Here is a 17,000-nt window from a genome sequence, read left to right on the forward strand (position 1 = left end):
ATTTTAATACACAGATGGCAGCAATGACTTGCAGGAAAATGAAATGATTCATTGGGATTAAAACTTAATATTAGAATTCTGATTAGAACTTACAGTCCATCCCAACCCTGGTTCAGTTGTTGTTTTGTTTACAGTTTTAACACATGGTTACTAGCCTGTCTCTGGTATATAAGACATTGCTCATTAAATAAATCCTGGTCTTCCTTTGTTGTATGAGTTTATCCAAGTCAGAGAAAGCAGATGCTTGTGTATTCTCCATTCTAATGGCTGGATCTAGCTACCCCGCCACCACCACCCGCTGCTTCTCCCAGTTAACCACCTTGCAGAACTTGATGCTTTTTACCATTTCTCTCTTTGTGAAGCTTCATGACTCTTCCCTTTTTGTTCTCTTCTTGTCTTTCTGATCACCCCTTGAGTTCTACTTTGATTATCTCTATTACTTTCTCTTTTCCGATCGGTTCTTCTTTGAACTCTTGTCTTCTTTCCTCTTAGGGGAGCCACATGAACATTTCCTAAATCTCCTTGTGCACCTTCTGCCACTCTTGAGTGTTAGACCTATATTTTCAAATACCGAGTAGATCATTCCACTTCAGAAACTCACTGTAAACTGGAACTCAGTGTGTTCAAATCATATCCAACTCTCTATAGAAGCAGTTTCTGCTTCTATCTGTTTCTGATGACACCATCATTCATCATGTCTCTAGCCTCCCAGTCACTACCCTGGGGAATCTGAGGTTTCTTCTTACCTGCCTAGGCTCTCCACATCACACTTCTGTCTCTTAGCTCCTATTCCTAAGGACAGTATCCTAACGGCCTTCGTGACCTTTTACCAACGATTTGGGTAATCTAATTACTAGTTACTAGGCCTTCTCTTTTTCCCTTCTCCAGTATATAGTTATCAGATAATTATTTTCCAGAGTTCAGATAATTTAACTCTATCACTCAGATATTTCTAATGATTCTCTATTGTTTGTTAAATATAATCTAAACAAGAAGTATCCAAATACTTTGTTAATGTACTACATTTTATTTTATTTTACAAATGTGTCACTTTTTTATCATTTCCTTTTATCACTATTTCTTTTAACAACTTCAATATGTATATACATATTTATTTCTAAATTAAATCTATGCACTATTACTAACATATTATTTGCAATATAAACATTCACAGAAATGTGTAAGTCAGTGAAATAAGCTAAAATCACCATTTTTATTATATTTATTTAAATATATACATTTGATCACAGTAAGATATGACTAATAATAGCATTTTAGAGAGAGCTTTGATTGTGCTTCAGTGTTTGAAAATCTTGTTCTAAAATTTTATGATTGAGTTCTTTGAAATTCAGCTTAAGTTTATTTTGATATTTTGATTTTTAGTTTTAATGACGCTCCATAACAAAAAAGATAATCCACAGAATATACCAGAAATGAAAGAAGTGTATCAAAGGTTGTACTTGCCAAATCTTGCTACCTGTTTTCTAAGTTTGGAATTGAAAACTGTTTTTTTTTTAACTTGTGGAAATTCCAGAAATGAATGTTAATCTAACGTGATACCAATCATTTCCTCTTGCTAACTATCACAAAATGTAGTGTTTTAAAGTATGTTTTTTTAGCAAGTGACTTTAAAGCCCACTGGAGTTCTTCACCTGCAACGTTTATAAAAAGATTAAAGTATTCTGTTTAAAGTTGGTCTGAAAAGGCAGACATGACAACTTTTTTAAATGATATGTCATTTTGTGTAGCATAATTACATGATGATTTCCAATTATCCTTCTTCAAAGGATTGTGTCCACATCATAATTCTCTTGAAGAGACAGCTTGTGTTTATTTTTTTCCGAATACTTGCTAGGTAGCATATGGCTGATAACCAGAGTTTACTTTCTTCCTAAATATATAATAAGTAGTATATTACTAATCATCACTTGTCATCACCAAAAAGTTCAACAACTTTGGGTTCTTCTACTTTTGTTAAAAAAGAATTAAATCTTCACAGTCTACAACTTTTTAATTCCCCATAAGATAATCAGCAAACCTCTATGGTTAAAATAAATTCATAGTTATTCTCTGTCTCAGTACAAAATATTAAATATATTCTTCAAAATATAAAGGTATCATTAGTGTACAATGTGTACCACATCTGTAAAATCCTGAGGTACTCTATGCATTACTGACTTACTTGTAACAGATGCCGTAAATGAATTTTGCATGCACTGCTATCTATGTAACTTTATCTTTTTAAAAAAATAATTCCAATTAAAAGAGCCACTCCTCAGAATTTAATATACAGTTTTTCATTTAAAAAAATATATATACCTTTTTAAACAAATCACTGAATATTGAGCCATTTGCTGGCTCGCAGTAGTAATCCTTTAAGTATCTTATTATTGAAACAGAACTAGTGAATATTATAAACTGAGCATGTTAGAAATATCTGCACTTTGATTTTATTATTACCAAACCTTTTGCTACTTACTTTGTTCTAATGATTTTCCCCCAAACCTTCCACAGTTCTTTCTTTCTTTCCAACAATATTGGCTGACAAAGAAATGCAGTTTACTTTGTCACCATATTGTTTCCATGGCAGAAAAATCAAGTTTCCCCAAATGTTATGGGACTTTTTTGTCTTTTACTATTAAATAAGACAGCTCCAAAGAAGATTTTAAGTGTTTATTTCAATGCATTGAAAATGTGTGTGAATATTGGAATATTATATACTGGAATATTTATTTGCCAAAAATTCTAGAAGTTTGTGATAGTGTCTTAGGATGACTTGCTATAAATAGCCTAAGCACATTATGTGTTTAGTCAAGGTTTCTTACTAGAAATAACATATGTAAGACAGATATCAAATGGTTCTCCTGGTAATGTCAAACTTTTTTGGCCAGTTTTGTGTCAGTTTTCTTTATTAATGTGTGTGTGTATGTCTTGCATTATTAGTATTAACTTTGACACATGATTTTTTGGCAAGAGCATTTTGTCTACCACTTACCTATTTTAGGAACGTTGGTTTGGTTGGTTTGGTTAAAACTAGGTGATAAAAGGCACAACTGAATGATAAGCTTCAATATAAAGGTGAGCAAATAAAGTGACTGCCCTTGCTGTAAATTTTTACAGTATAGTTCCCAGTTTTCTCCCAGGATCCTTCATAGAACATCTGACCAACTGACATAAGAAGTAAAAGAATACTGATGTCAATCTATTTATTAAATATTAGTAAAATGTAATTTCTGTTTGGGTTTAAAAATACAAAAAAATCCTGCATACTTCCTAAAAATATTTACATTTTGCACACCTGCCCAGGATTCTGTACCCCACTACCGAGACTTCTGTCTAAATAGCTAGCTTGGCTTTCTCAGCCTCTGGACTATGGTTGCACTCTAACTTTCAAGCGACCTAGTATTCCCCATGAGTGAGAGGTAGAAAACCAGCCGCATATGCCTTTGTACGATTCCCGAAGGTGGCTTATGCTTTCTGCCTTCTGGATCTGCAGTCAGTTCTTCTCTGTGCACTGGCACTGCATCCTATCAGAAAAATCCCACCTGGACGTCTGGGCCACTCTTCTCCCTGGTGGCAGTCACTTCTCCTACTGCTGAATGCCCTATGCTGATTAGTTTTAAATTACTTTTTGTTTGAAATCAAAATAATATTCAGTTTATCTCTTATTGTGTTCTGGGCATTGTGTTGGTTATGTTATCATTTAATCCACACAACTGTTGTTGAGGTAAATATTATATCTCTTTTAAAGAGGGGGAAACTAAATTTGTTGTGCCCAAGATCACATGGCTGGGAAGCAGCAAAGCTAAGATTATAGTCCTGTTCTGCTTATAAAGGCTGGGCTCCTAAACACTGCACAGAATGCTTCTTCCCTGTGACACTTTTAGGATGCTGCCTTTTTATTATTTTAAGTATTCATCTCCCTTAGCAGCTTCCAGTTTGTGTGATTTTTTACTTTTTTTATATATTTATATTAACTTTATTTATTCATTTATTTGTCATTTGCGTCATTTATATCGTTATAGTATACTGTTTACATTTCTTTATTGCTACATCATTTTGTCTCTCCACTCATTCCTGTCTTTCAAAATGTGTTAGTTGAATGGAATTAAAGTTTATCCTGAAATATAATAAATATTTTGAAATGTACATTCTCCTTTACTTTTTTAGTTTAATATTTTAAAATTGTATGTCGCTACAGAATTCTCTTTTTACCTATACAGTTAAACAGAATACTGCTTGTCTACATTTGATATATTACATTGAAACATTATAGCTCTCTTGATTAAAAAAAAATTTGAACATCCTTTAGCATAAACTTTTATTTATGGTTAAAATGACCCAGGGGTTAGTATTCAAGTTATATATAGCCATGGTATCTAAAGTCAGCATAATTGTATAGGATGGAAAATGAGGTTTTCTGAAGTGAAAAGGATTCCCATGTATGTGGGACTATCCAGTTTTTATCTCCAGGCCCAGTGAATTTATGGATTTAGTCTTGTTTACAGTGCTTGGAACACTCAGACTAGCAATCCATTTTAACCCAAACATTGTATAAATGATTAAAGATTATTCATCTATTGTTTTACTTTGGCCCATTAATATAAATGACTTTGGGAGACATTAGGCAAAAACTTAATATTGCCTCCTTTCTTTGTACACTCTTATAGTTAACCAAGAATTCAGTTCATAACCCCAATACTAGTTTTTAAAAATCTTCCATTTTCCTTCAACATGGAAGGCTAAAAGTTTCAAAATCTGTGAAAGGGGCAGAACTAAGCTTGGCAGTACAGAAGTGTCTTGGTACTAGAGAAGGCCTCAAGATACGACACCATGGGAAGGTGTCAAGCGGGTCTCAATTCATCACTGCCTCTCTCTGACTGGTCTTCAGGTCAATAAATGGCAGTGGAATATTGGAAAGAAAAGAATTCTGTGCTTCCTGCTTTTGGTTAGTAAGTAAAAAATATGAATCTTAGTTTCTGAAAATTTTGAAGAGTTGTTTCATATACACAGACTAGAAAGGCTCAAGTACCATAATTCTGTACATAGAGAAAACTGCAATATATACAAAAAAATAAAAGTCAGTGTAATAGCGTTGAATGCTAAATGTACTTAGGAAAATACAGGGAAAATGTGTTCCTCAGGGAAAATGTGTTCCTGAAAAATAACATTGCTTTTTTTTTTTTTTTTTTTTTAAAGTGCTTAAATTGTCGCTCTTCCCACTCACTGCCTCAATCTAAGATGACAAACAAAATTCTCATGCGAGGGGTCTAGGCCTGTAATTTTATTCGTATGTAATAATTTTGGAGGTCATTCTAGGTTGTATTTGTACTACATGTAAAAAATTAAATAGATAATTAATTCCAACTCCTATCTATTCAAATGAAGAAAATAATGCATAAATGAGAAAATTCAGTGATATTTGAACACATATGTATATATGTGTTATTATGTAATCTATGCATGTACTTTAGGAAGAATCATTTGAATATTTTATTAAATCTTAATATGTTACTAAATAGATTAATATTTTTCTCAGAAATAAGCATACAACTGCACATTTTTTTTTAATTTAACATCTTTATTGGAGTATAATTGCTTTACAATGTTGTGTTAGTTTCTGCTGTATAACAAAGTGAATCAGCTCTATGTATACACATATCCCCATATCCCCTCCCTCTTGTGTCTCCCTCCCACCCTCCCTATCCCACCCCTCTAGGTGGTCACAAAGCACCGAGCTGATCTCCCTGTGCTATGCGGCTGCTTCCCACTAGCTATCTGTTTTACATTTGGTAGTGTATATATGTCAGTGCTACTCTCTCACTTCGTCCCAGCTTAGCCTTCCCCCTCCCCGTGTCCTCAAGTCCGTTCTCTACGTCTCCATGTTTATTCCTGTCCTTCCCCTAGGTTCATCAGAACCTTTTTTTTTTTTTATTTTTAGATTCCATATGTATGTGACTGCACATTTTTGAAGCAACTGAGAGAAAACTGCCAATCTTTTAGTCCTAGGGAGTTAGAAATTTAAAAGAATATAAGCCTCCCTCACATGAATCCTTTGATTATAGTCGTCTGGAGGTACGGTACTTCAGATATCCATTTGAAGTTTGAATAGAGAAAACCAGACCCCACTTACATACTATGTTTTACATTCTTCTCAGTGCCAGCTACTCTTTCTTATTTGATCAAATTATTCCCTCGTTAGGGAATGTTATTCAATAAAGCAAGGGTTTGTGATGTTAAATCTATGAGAGACCAGTTAACCTGCATGGGAACAAATTGCACTAGAACTTTCACCAAGATATCTCACAAATGAGAGTGGAGAGCTGCAGAAAGGGTAAATGGATGGACACATACGCACCTCAGTATGCTGATCTCTGTATATGAAGAACAGCTTTTTTTTTTTTTTTAGTTTTAGCAGCAGCAGGTGAAAAGAGGAATGTGTAGGCATCTTAAAGACGTAAAAGGGCTAGTTGGTATATGATCTGATAGTTAACAAGCTAACAGTAATGAAGTAGAAGGTCACTCACCTCTGTCAGGGGAATTTATACCCATGGTAGTTAGTATGAGAAAAACTGACATTTTGAATTTTTTCAGTATCTCATGGTACAATAAGTACATGACCAGTTGTTCCTTTTAAACAGTTCAGCCAGATGCCCTTTGGTCACCTAACTTGATTTCCTTATTAACCACTCCAAACACTTTATCTTAGACCCACAAACCTGTAGGGCAACATCTTTGCAGACTTTTGCCACCTTATAATATGGAGAGGAAGTCATTTAGGTGAAAAATCATCACAGCATCATCATAGGTAAGTGATGATTGAATCCTGTGAAGAGGAGAGGAAAGAGACCAGGACGAAAGTGGCAAGAGGGAGAAGTGGGTAAAACATAGCACTGAGAAAAGAAAGAAAGCGTGAACACATCCAGAAGGGCACATAAGGGGGATTGTAGGGTAGGGATTTTGATATTTATGCATCTGAGTCTTCTGTCTAGTGTATCTTAATTTCCTTTGTTACATTATGTATGTCTGATCCTAATCTTATTTTTGTAAAATGTCAGTAGAACCTTCAGAATTCATTGTATACAATTATAATTTATTCTTTATTATACTCAATGAATTGTTATATGTAACCACAGTTGCATTTCCTCCTTATATGTATAATTTTATTACATTGTTATGTTTTATAATATGTGCAGACTCAAAATAAAGAACACAAATGACACCATCAAAATTTGATTATGAAAGATCATTTTCTTGACCTTTTTTTCACAAGAAGCTTAGGCACCCCACCCTTGTGGTTACGGTATTTACTGTGATTTAGTGAAGGGTGGGAAGGCAGACAAGGAAAGGCATAGAAAGTATACTGGACTCAAAATATTGTGCTGGTATTGTGTGGGATGTGAGGAGGTGGAAATATCCCTCCACTGTGACCATCCAGAAAGATTTTATGAGAACACTGCTTTACCTGTTTTTTTTTCTTGTGTGTAGTAGCTCTTAAGAGAAACAAACCAATTAGTTGAGTGTTTGTCAACCCAGCTACTATAGTCTCACAACGGCAGATAAGTAATCCTTTTCTGGAAAGACATCTGAAATGATCTAGGAAAGTTAATTCTTAGTAAACCAAAGAGTAGTCATTGCTTTTGCATGATAGTTGTAAACAATGTATCAGACTATCTTTCTAAATTGCCATGTTGTAAATTCAGCAAAAAGCATTTTACCGTATAATGTGCGTTTTACCCTATATGCTCGAGATACATCCTTAGCCATACATAATAAAGACAGATATTGAGATGGAAATGAACGTAAAATGAGTATCAGCCCAACAACTTTTATATTTGAGAACGAGGGGAAGGGGAAGGAGGAAGAGAAAAAGAATGAAAGAAGAAAGTAGGGAAGGAACGAAGGCAGGAAAGAAGGAAGAAAGAGGTGTTTGCATGGTATTTGTTTTTCGTGCAACCTGACATCTGTTCATTCGAGCTGTGGATAGGTAGGAGAAACCCATGGCCATACACCCATTGAAAATATCAAGATGGTTAGTTCAAGATACAGACTTAGTAGAATCCAGGTGGCCTCATAGGCCAGGGTCAGACGGAGCATGTCCTCCTGCAACTCTTCCTCTGACCTCTTCATTCCATAGGGCTGTGGGGTTATTTTGACATTCTCTGTAAAACAGGGAAACTAACTGGATCACTTGGGTTTCATTTTGCCCATAGGTATTTTTAATTCGGATTTATGCAAAAAGTCTCTGTTTCATAATTTCACTTAAGGCCTCTCTGATTCTTAAAGCAAACTGCTGGCATGGCCTCATCACAGCCCAAAGAAACCAGTTGTTTAAGACTGTGATGTGTCTCTGAAGTGTCCCAGCTCCCTGGAAAGCCCCTGTTCACATTCACAAGTTAGTTATTGTGCTGGTTGAAGGGATCTGGCTTTGAAATAGTGTGAAGGTAAAATTCCAAGTATTTTAAAATCCGAAGACATTTATAAGAAATTTATTAAATTTCTTTCAGATGGGATGCTGAAGATAAATGTGATTTAACAACTCTAGAAAAATAATAACTGGATATTTTTCTTTTTCTAAAACCTTGAGTCAGGCCAGTTATGTCATAGCTTCTTCAAAGTTTATGCTTTCTAAACATTCATTTCAAATGATACAGAATAATAATATTAACAGTCATACCAAGTAAAATATAGTGTTTTACATCTTTCAAAGTGTACTTAAAAGGCAATGCCTTGTTTGAATCTCTCTCTCAAAAAAAAAAAAAAGTCCTTTGTGGTAGGTGAGATGAGTATTATACTATGGCCATGTTACCTGCTTGTTTCTGTTAAGTAAATTTTCAACATCCCATGCAACTTGGAGCCAAGTACAGTGCCCATCCGCTGATTCTTTGTTTGCCTGTCCTCATAATCCAAAAGTATTAATTATGTTAATGGAAACTTACTAAAATTTTTCTTCAACCATTTGAACTCTTTCCCAAAGTAAATGTACCGAGAAAGATAATCATGTTTTTGAAGAAAAATGGTATTGAGATGTAAAAGGATACAACATCAATGAAATAAAATCAGTTGTGATTGAGAATAGACATTTAATTAAACTTAAGTTAAATGAAAACTAACCTTAATATGTATCAACCATTTTTATTTTTTGTGCTCAAAGATTTTTTTTAAAAAAATACCGTTATGTAGTTGAAAAATTCCTATAATTATTCCTCAGTTTGTAATAGTTATTTGAAAGTAATGGAGAGGCCATGTTATTAGTTTAACCATGTTAAGTTTTCCTGTATCTTTTCCTTCCTGCTAGGAAAAGGAAGATGACAAATCAGACACTTCAAGTGTTCAGCAGCCGAAAAGCCCACAAGGTCTGAGTGACACAGGATATTCTTCTGACGGAATATCAAGTTCGCTTGGTGAAATTCCAAGTCTTATTCCCAGTGATGAAAAGGATTTGCTCAAGGGACTCAAAAAGGACTCCTTTTCACAAGAAAGCAGCCCATCCAGCCCCTCAGATTTGGCTAAGTTAGAAAGTATGGTCCTATCCATTTTGGAAGCTCAGGCAAGTACACTTGAAGAAAAGTCAGAAAAGAAAACAGAACCCCGTGAGGTTTCTCCTGAGCAGCCTAAGGACCAACAGAAAACTCAGAGTTTAGCCGAAACGCTGGAATCTACAGTTTCAGAGGAGCTTAAAGAGAGTCAAGAAGAAAAAGACACTGTTAAGAAAGAGAGCCAACAAGACATCCCTTCCAGAAAGGACCATGAAGAAAAGTCTGAATTTGTTGATGAGTTGGCTACAAGAAGGCAGCCTTATGATTCAATTGAAGACAGTAGCGAAAGTGAAAACTCACCTGTTCCACAAAGAAAACGGAGAACTAGTGTTGGTTCATCAAGCAGCGATGAATATAAACATGAAGATAGTCAAGGATCAGGTGAAGAGGAGGACTTCATTCGAAAGCAGATCATAGAAATGAGTGCTGATGAAGATGCTTCAGGTTCTGAAGATGATGAGTTCATTAGGAACCAGCTCAAAGAGATTAGTAGTAGTATTGAAAGCCAGAAGAAGGAAGAAACCAAAGGGAAGGGAAAAGGAACAGCAGGGAAACACAGGCGATTGACGCGAAAAAGTAGTTCAAGCTTTGATGATGATGCAGGGAGGCGCCATTCGTGGCATGATGAAGACGATGAGACCTTTGATGAAAGTCCTGAACTTAAATACAGAGAAACTAAAAGTCAGGAGAGTGAAGAACTTGTAGTTGCCGGAGGAGGAGGGCTACGTCGATTCAAAACGATTGAACTCAATAGCACTATCACAGATAAATATTCTGCAGAGACATCACAGAAAAAAACAGCTTTGTACTTTGATGAAGAGCCAGAATTAGAAATGGAAAGCTTGACAGACTCTCCGGAAGATCGGTCAAGGGGGGACGGATCTTCTAGTCTTCATGCCTCTAGCTTCACTCCTGGCACATCCCCTACATCAGTTTCGTCACTTGATGAGGACAGCGACAGTAGCCCGAGTCACAAAAAAGGAGAGAGCAAACAGCAACGCAAAGCTCGACACAGATCGCATGGCCCTCTTTTACCTACGATTGAAGATTCTTCAGAGGAAGAAGAATTGAGAGAGGAAGAAGAATTATTGAAGGAGCAAGAAAAGCAACGGGAATTAGAACAGCAGCAAAGGAAGAGTTCTAGTAAGAAATCAAAGAAAGACAAAGATGAACTTCGAGCTCAGAGAAGGAGGGAAAGACCAAAGACACCACCCAGTAATCTCTCTCCCATCGAAGATGCGTCTCCAACAGAAGAATTACGTCAGGCTGCAGAAATGGAGGAGCTCCATCGATCTTCTTGTTCTGAATATTCACCTAGCATAGAGTCAGACCCAGAAGGCTTTGAAATAAGTCCAGAGAAGATAATCGAAGTACAAAAAGTTTATAAATTGCCCACAGCTGTGTCTTTATACTCACCGACAGATGAGCAATCTATTATGCAGAAAGAAGGTAGCCAAAAGGCATTAAAAAGCGCTGAGGAGATGTATGAAGAAATGATGCATAAAAGCCAGAAATATAAAGCTTTTCCAGCTGCAAGTGAACGAGACGAAATGTTTGAAAAAGAGCCTTTGTACGGTGGGATGTTAATAGAGGATTATATTTATGAATCTTTAGTAGAGGACACATACAATGGTTCCATTGATGGCAGTCTGCTCACGAGGCAAGAAGAAGAAAATGGATTTTTACAGCAGAGAGGGAGAGAGCAAAAAATAAGACTTCCAGAACAGATTTATGAAGATCCCATGCAGAAAATTACAGACCTTCAGAAAGAGTTTTATGAGCTAGAAAGCTTACATGCTGTTTTGCCTCAAGAAGACATTGTTTCAAGCTCTTTTATCATCCCAGAAAGCCATGAGATTGTGGATCTGGGTAGTATGGTAACTTCTACCAGTGAAGAAAAGCAATTATTAGATGCTGATACTGCCTACGAAGAACTCATAAAAAGGCAACAGATGCAATTAACACCTGGATCCAGTCCCACCCAGCCCCCCATCAGGGATGATATGACAGAGTCTACTGTGGACTTTGACAGGGTGCCTGATGCATCTTTGACATCAAGTGTTCTCTCAGGAGCATCTCTTACAGATTCGACCAGCAGTGCAACACTGTCCATCCCAGATGTTAAAATAACCCAACATTTTTCAACAGAAGAAATTGAGGATGAATATGTGACTGATTATACAAGAGAAATTCAAGAGATAATTGCTCATGAGTCACTGATTTTGACCTACTCTGAGCCTTCAGAAAGTGCTACATCTGCCCCACCCTCTGACACACCCTCTCTCACATCATCTGTTTCTTCAGTTTGTACCACAGATAGCTCCTCGCCCATTACTACCCTGGATAGCATAACCACAGTTTATACTGAGCCAGTGGACATTGTAACTAAATTTGAAGATTCTGAGGAAATTTCTTCATCAACATATTTCCCAGGCAGCATTATAGACTATCCAGAAGACATATCTTTAGATCGGACTACCATACCAGATGGTAGAACTAGTGCTGATCACATTGTGATTTCCTTATCTGATATGGAACCTTCTCTCATAGAATCTGTAGGAACTAAACTTGAGGAGCTAATTGCTGACACTATTTCTACTGACTTATCTGTATCTGAAAAAGACCCAGTGAAGAAAGCCAAGAAGGAAACGGGGGATGGAATTATTCTGGAAGTTTTGGAAGCTTACAGAGATACAAGGAAGGAGTCGGAGGCTGAACTAACAAAAATTAGCCCATCTGAAACTGTGTTTGATCAGACACCTTCTTCTCTAACAGCCATTCCAATGAAGGAGCAGATTTCAACTACATGCTTTTTATCTGAAGACGTTTTTGGTCAAGCAAAGCCTGCATCTCAGCTGCCATCTGGCACTCCTTCTATTTCCTGTCTTCCAATCAAAGCTCGTCCATTCCTTCGAAGTTCTTCTTTGGACACATCAGCCCAACCTCCTCCCCCTCCTCCTCCTCCTCCTCCCCCACCCCCTCCTCCTCCCCCACCTCTTCCTCCACCAACCTCACCTAAACCAACTATTCATCCTAAAAAAAAGTTAACAGTTCCAGCTCCAGTGACTGCGACTTCTGCAGCTACACCCCTAGTAGATTCTGTTACTACAGTAGAGACCACGGCTGCTCCAAGAAGTAATGGGTTACCTATAACAAAAATATGTACCACTGCACGTCCTCCTGTTCCACCTAAGCCATCTTCAGTTCCATCTGGACTTGTATTTACACATAGACCTGAGCCAAGCAAACCTCCAGTTGCCCCTAAACCAGCAATTCCTGAACCTCCAGTCACTACCGCAAAACCAACAGATATGCCGCCCAAACCAACAGGTCTGCCTATAACTTCAAATATGACATTAAATTTAGTGACTTCAGCAGATTATAAATTGCCTTCCCCTACCTCTCCGCTTTCCCCTCACTCTAACAAGTCCTCGCCAAGATTTTCCAAGTCCCTCGTGGAAACTTATGTGGTTATCACATTGCCATCTGAACCTGGGACTCCAACAGATTCTTCAGGGAGTCAAGTTATTACCAGCTGGCCCTTGGGATCACCCCCCAAAGATCTGATTTCCATTGAGCCAGTATTTTCTGTAGTTCCTCCTATGACAGCTACAGAAATTTCAAGTTCTTCACAACAGAGCCTGTACATCTCAGGAGCTTTGGAGACATTTTCTGCTATCCCTGTCACAACACTATCTTCATTTCAAGAACCCCCAACTTCAGTTACACAGTTTCTCCCAGCTGAAGTTTCCAAGGCTGAGTTTTCAACAGCGAAAAGTACAGTCGCTAGTACTGGTCTCAGCAGTGTCTCTATATCCATTCCTCCAGAGCCTCTTGCTCTAGATCACCTCCATTTAGAGAAGCAAGAGTATAAAGAAAAGGTCAAGTTGCAACTTGTTGGTGATGCTATTGATCTGCGTACAGCACCCAAAGTAGAAGTTAAAGTAACTGAAAAATGTATGGATCTTTCTGCTTCCATGATGGATGTGAAGAGGCAGACCACAATAAGTGAAACGTATGGGAGACAAATTAGTGCTGTCCAGCCCTCTATTATAAATCTCAGTGCAACTTCATCAGGAGTGACTCCAATATCCCTGATCACCGAGACAGTGACTGTTGTCACGTGCACAGCTACTGCAAGTTACACCCCAGGCACAGAAAGCCTAGTGGGTCTAGAACATGCAACAGTAATGCCACTCCAGCTCACTACATCAAAGCATGTAGAGCCCCCATACAGGGTACCAAGTGGCCAGGCCTTTCCTACAGTTAGGGAGGAAGCACCAATAAACTTATCTTTAAGCACTTCTGTACACCCAATGACATCAGCCCTTACAAAACCCATTACTGCACCTCCTGTTGGTGTCACAAATGGATGGACTGATAGCACCACATCACAGGGCATCACTGATGGGGAAGTAGTGGATCTCAGTACCTCAAAGTCTCATAGAACTGTTGTAACAATGGATGAAGCTACTTCAAATGTGGTGACCAAAGTAATAGAAGATGATGAAAAACCTGTTGATCTGACTGCAGGAAGAAGAGCTGTGTGCTGTGATGTGGTTTATAAGTTACCTTTTGGAAGGAGCTGCATGGCACAGCAGCCTGCAACGACTCTTCCTGAGGATCGTTTTGGTTATAGGGATGATCACTATCAATATGATCGAGCGGGGCCATATGGTTATAGAGGGATTGGGGGAATGAAACCTTCCATGTCTGACACTAATTTAGCAGAAGCTGGACATTTTTTCTATAGAAGTAAGAATGCTTTTGATTATTCTGGAGGAACTGATGCAGCAGTAGATCTGACTTCAGGGAGAATTACTACAGGTCAGTATGATGTAGCAACAGACCTTTCCTTGAAATATCATTATGGTGTTCCTCATCTCATTTCAGGATGACAATGTGGTCCCTTTTTCAATTTTGTTACTTTTCATCTTTCTTTGGATGTTTTGGCAACATATTTTGGAGTACATGTGCGCTTTTGTTTCTTCATTTTTTTTTTGTTAATCTGTTCCACGCAAAGTCACCTGCATGTGCCTGCATGTTCAACATTGCTTTTATTCCGCACCTAGGTAGGTTAACCTGTGGATTTGCATGCAGTCCCGTTCATTATGTTCTTCAAGACTGAGTGGGCTTTCCAACCCCAAAAGCATCATTCGTTCTGGGAACTGGACTATAACTGTACCCTGTGTTTCAGGTGAGGTAATGGATTATTCAAGCAAGACTACAGGTCCCTATCCAGAAACACGACAAGTCATTTCAGGAGTTGGGATTAGTACTCCACAGTATTCCACAGCAAGAATGACTCCACCTCCAGGACCTCAGTATGGTGTGGGGAGTGTTTTGAGGTCATCTAATGGTGTTGTCTATTCTTCAGTAGCAACTCCAATTCCTTCCACATTTGCCATCACCACACAACCTGGCTCCATTTTCAGCAACACCATGAGGGATTTGTCTGGTGTGCACGCAGCTGACGCTGTGACTTCATTATCCGCCCTGCACCAGAGCCAGCCAATGCCTAGATCATATTTCTTGACAACAGGTGCATCTGTAACAGACATTGCAGTGACTGGTGTTGATATCAATGCCAGTTTGCAAACTATCACTATGGAAACTCTGACAGCTGAGACGATGGACTCAGTTTCCACTTTAACCTCAGCGTCTGAAGTATTTTCTGAAGTGGTGGGAGAGGAAAGTGCGCTTTTAATCGTCCCCGAAGAAGATAAGCAACAACAGCAACTGGACTTGGAGCGTGAGCTCTTGGAACTGGAGAAAATTAAGCAGCAGCGTTTTGCTGAGGAATTAGAGTGGGAACGGCAGGAAATTCAAAGGTTCCGAGAACAGGAAAAGCTCATGGTTCAAAAAAAGCTGGAGGAGCTGCAGTCAATGAAGCAGCATCTCCTGTATCAGCAAGAAGAGGAACGGCAAGCCCAGTTCATGATGAGACAGGAGACTTTAGCGCAGCAGCAGTTGCAGCTGGAGCAGATCCAGCAGCTGCAGCAACAGCTTCACCAGCAGCTCGAGGAGCAAAAGATCCGCCAGATCTACCAGTATAACTATGACCCCTCTGGAACTGCTGCTCCACAAACCACTACAGAGCAGGCCATTCTGGAAGGTCAGTATGCTGCCCCAGAAGGTGGTCAGTTTTGGGCGACCGAAGATACAACCACCACAGCCTCTGCCGTGGTGGCGATTGAAATACCACAAAGCCAAGGATGGTACACAGTTCAGTCGGATGGGGTTACTCAGTACATTGCCCCACCTGGCATCCTGAGTACTGTTTCAGAAATACCTCTGACAGACGTGGTTGTAAAAGAGGAGAAGCAACCCAAAAAGAGAAGCTCTGGAGCTAAAGTCCGTGGCCACTATGATGAGATGGGGGAAAATCTGGCAGATGATCCCCGCTGCTTTAAAAAGATAGTGGACAGTGGGGTACAAACTGACGATGAAGATGCAGCGGATCGGAGTTACGTGAGTAGGAGAAGGAGAACTAAAAAGAGTGTCGATACAAGCGTCCAAACGGATGATGAAGATCAGGATGAATGGGATATGCCTACTAGATCAAGGAGAAAAGCTCGCGTAGGGAAATACGGTGACAGCACTACAGAGGCAGACAAGGCCAAACTCCTTTCCAAAGTCTCCAGTATAGCAGTTCAAACAGTAGCAGAGATATCTGTGCAAACTGAACCAGTCGGAACCATAAGAACGCCTTCGATACGGGCACGCGTGGATGCCAAGGTAGAAATAATTAAACACATTTCAGCACCAGAAAAGACTTCCAAAGGGGGCAGTTTAGGATGTCAAACAGAAGCAGATTCAGACACACAAAGTCCTCAATATCTGGGTGCCACATCTCCACCCAAAGACAAGAAACGCCCAACACCTTTAGAGATCGGTTATTCATCTCACCTTCGGGCAGATTCCACATTACAGCTGGCTCCTTCCCCACCCAAATCTCCAAAAGTCCTTTATTCACCCATCTCACCACTTTCACCAGGCAAAGCCTTAGAATCAGCCTTTGTACCTTATGAGAAACCCCTCCCTGATGATGTAAGTCCACAGAAAGTACTGCACCCCGATATGGCTAAAGTTCCCCCAGCAAGTCCTAAGACAGCCAAGATGATGCAACGCTCCATGTCTGACCCCAAGCCTCTGAGTCCAACAGCAGACGAAAGTTCCAGGGCTCCTTTTCAGTATACCGAGGGCTACACGGTAAGAGTGCTTCTTTTCAGTTAGAAGACAATGGATGAGTTGATGTTAACTGTATGGTTGCAGACTTTAGGAGGCAGTAAAGGCTCCTGGTGCCTAATTCTAAATTTCAGTGAGGACTATTTCATTAGAAATTTGGGGGAAAAGATAGAAAAGTATACATCCATGTAGAAATACCACAAAAAGACCATATTATGTGAGACAAAAATGAGAGAGAAGGTTATTATTTTATGATGTAATGAGATTGAAATT

The 17,000-nt window shown here is 38.7% G+C and overlaps 1 protein-coding gene across 1 annotated transcript in view; it reads left to right on the forward strand.

Moving 5' to 3' along the window:
• PCLO (piccolo presynaptic cytomatrix protein) overlaps nucleotides 1-17,000 on the forward strand; it is a 379,054-nt gene that overhangs the window by 193,215 nt on the left and 168,839 nt on the right. The window contains exons 5-6 of the mRNA XM_059934038.1: nucleotides 9,299-14,366; nucleotides 14,737-16,751. Coding sequence (XP_059790021.1) covers nucleotides 9,299-14,366; nucleotides 14,737-16,751 — 7,083 coding nt within the window. The remainder of the gene's footprint in view (nucleotides 1-9,298; nucleotides 14,367-14,736; nucleotides 16,752-17,000) is intronic.

Source organism: Balaenoptera ricei, chromosome 9 (assembly GCF_028023285.1).
Source record: "Balaenoptera ricei isolate mBalRic1 chromosome 9, mBalRic1.hap2, whole genome shotgun sequence".
NCBI lineage: Eukaryota > Metazoa > Chordata > Mammalia > Artiodactyla > Balaenopteridae > Balaenoptera > Balaenoptera ricei.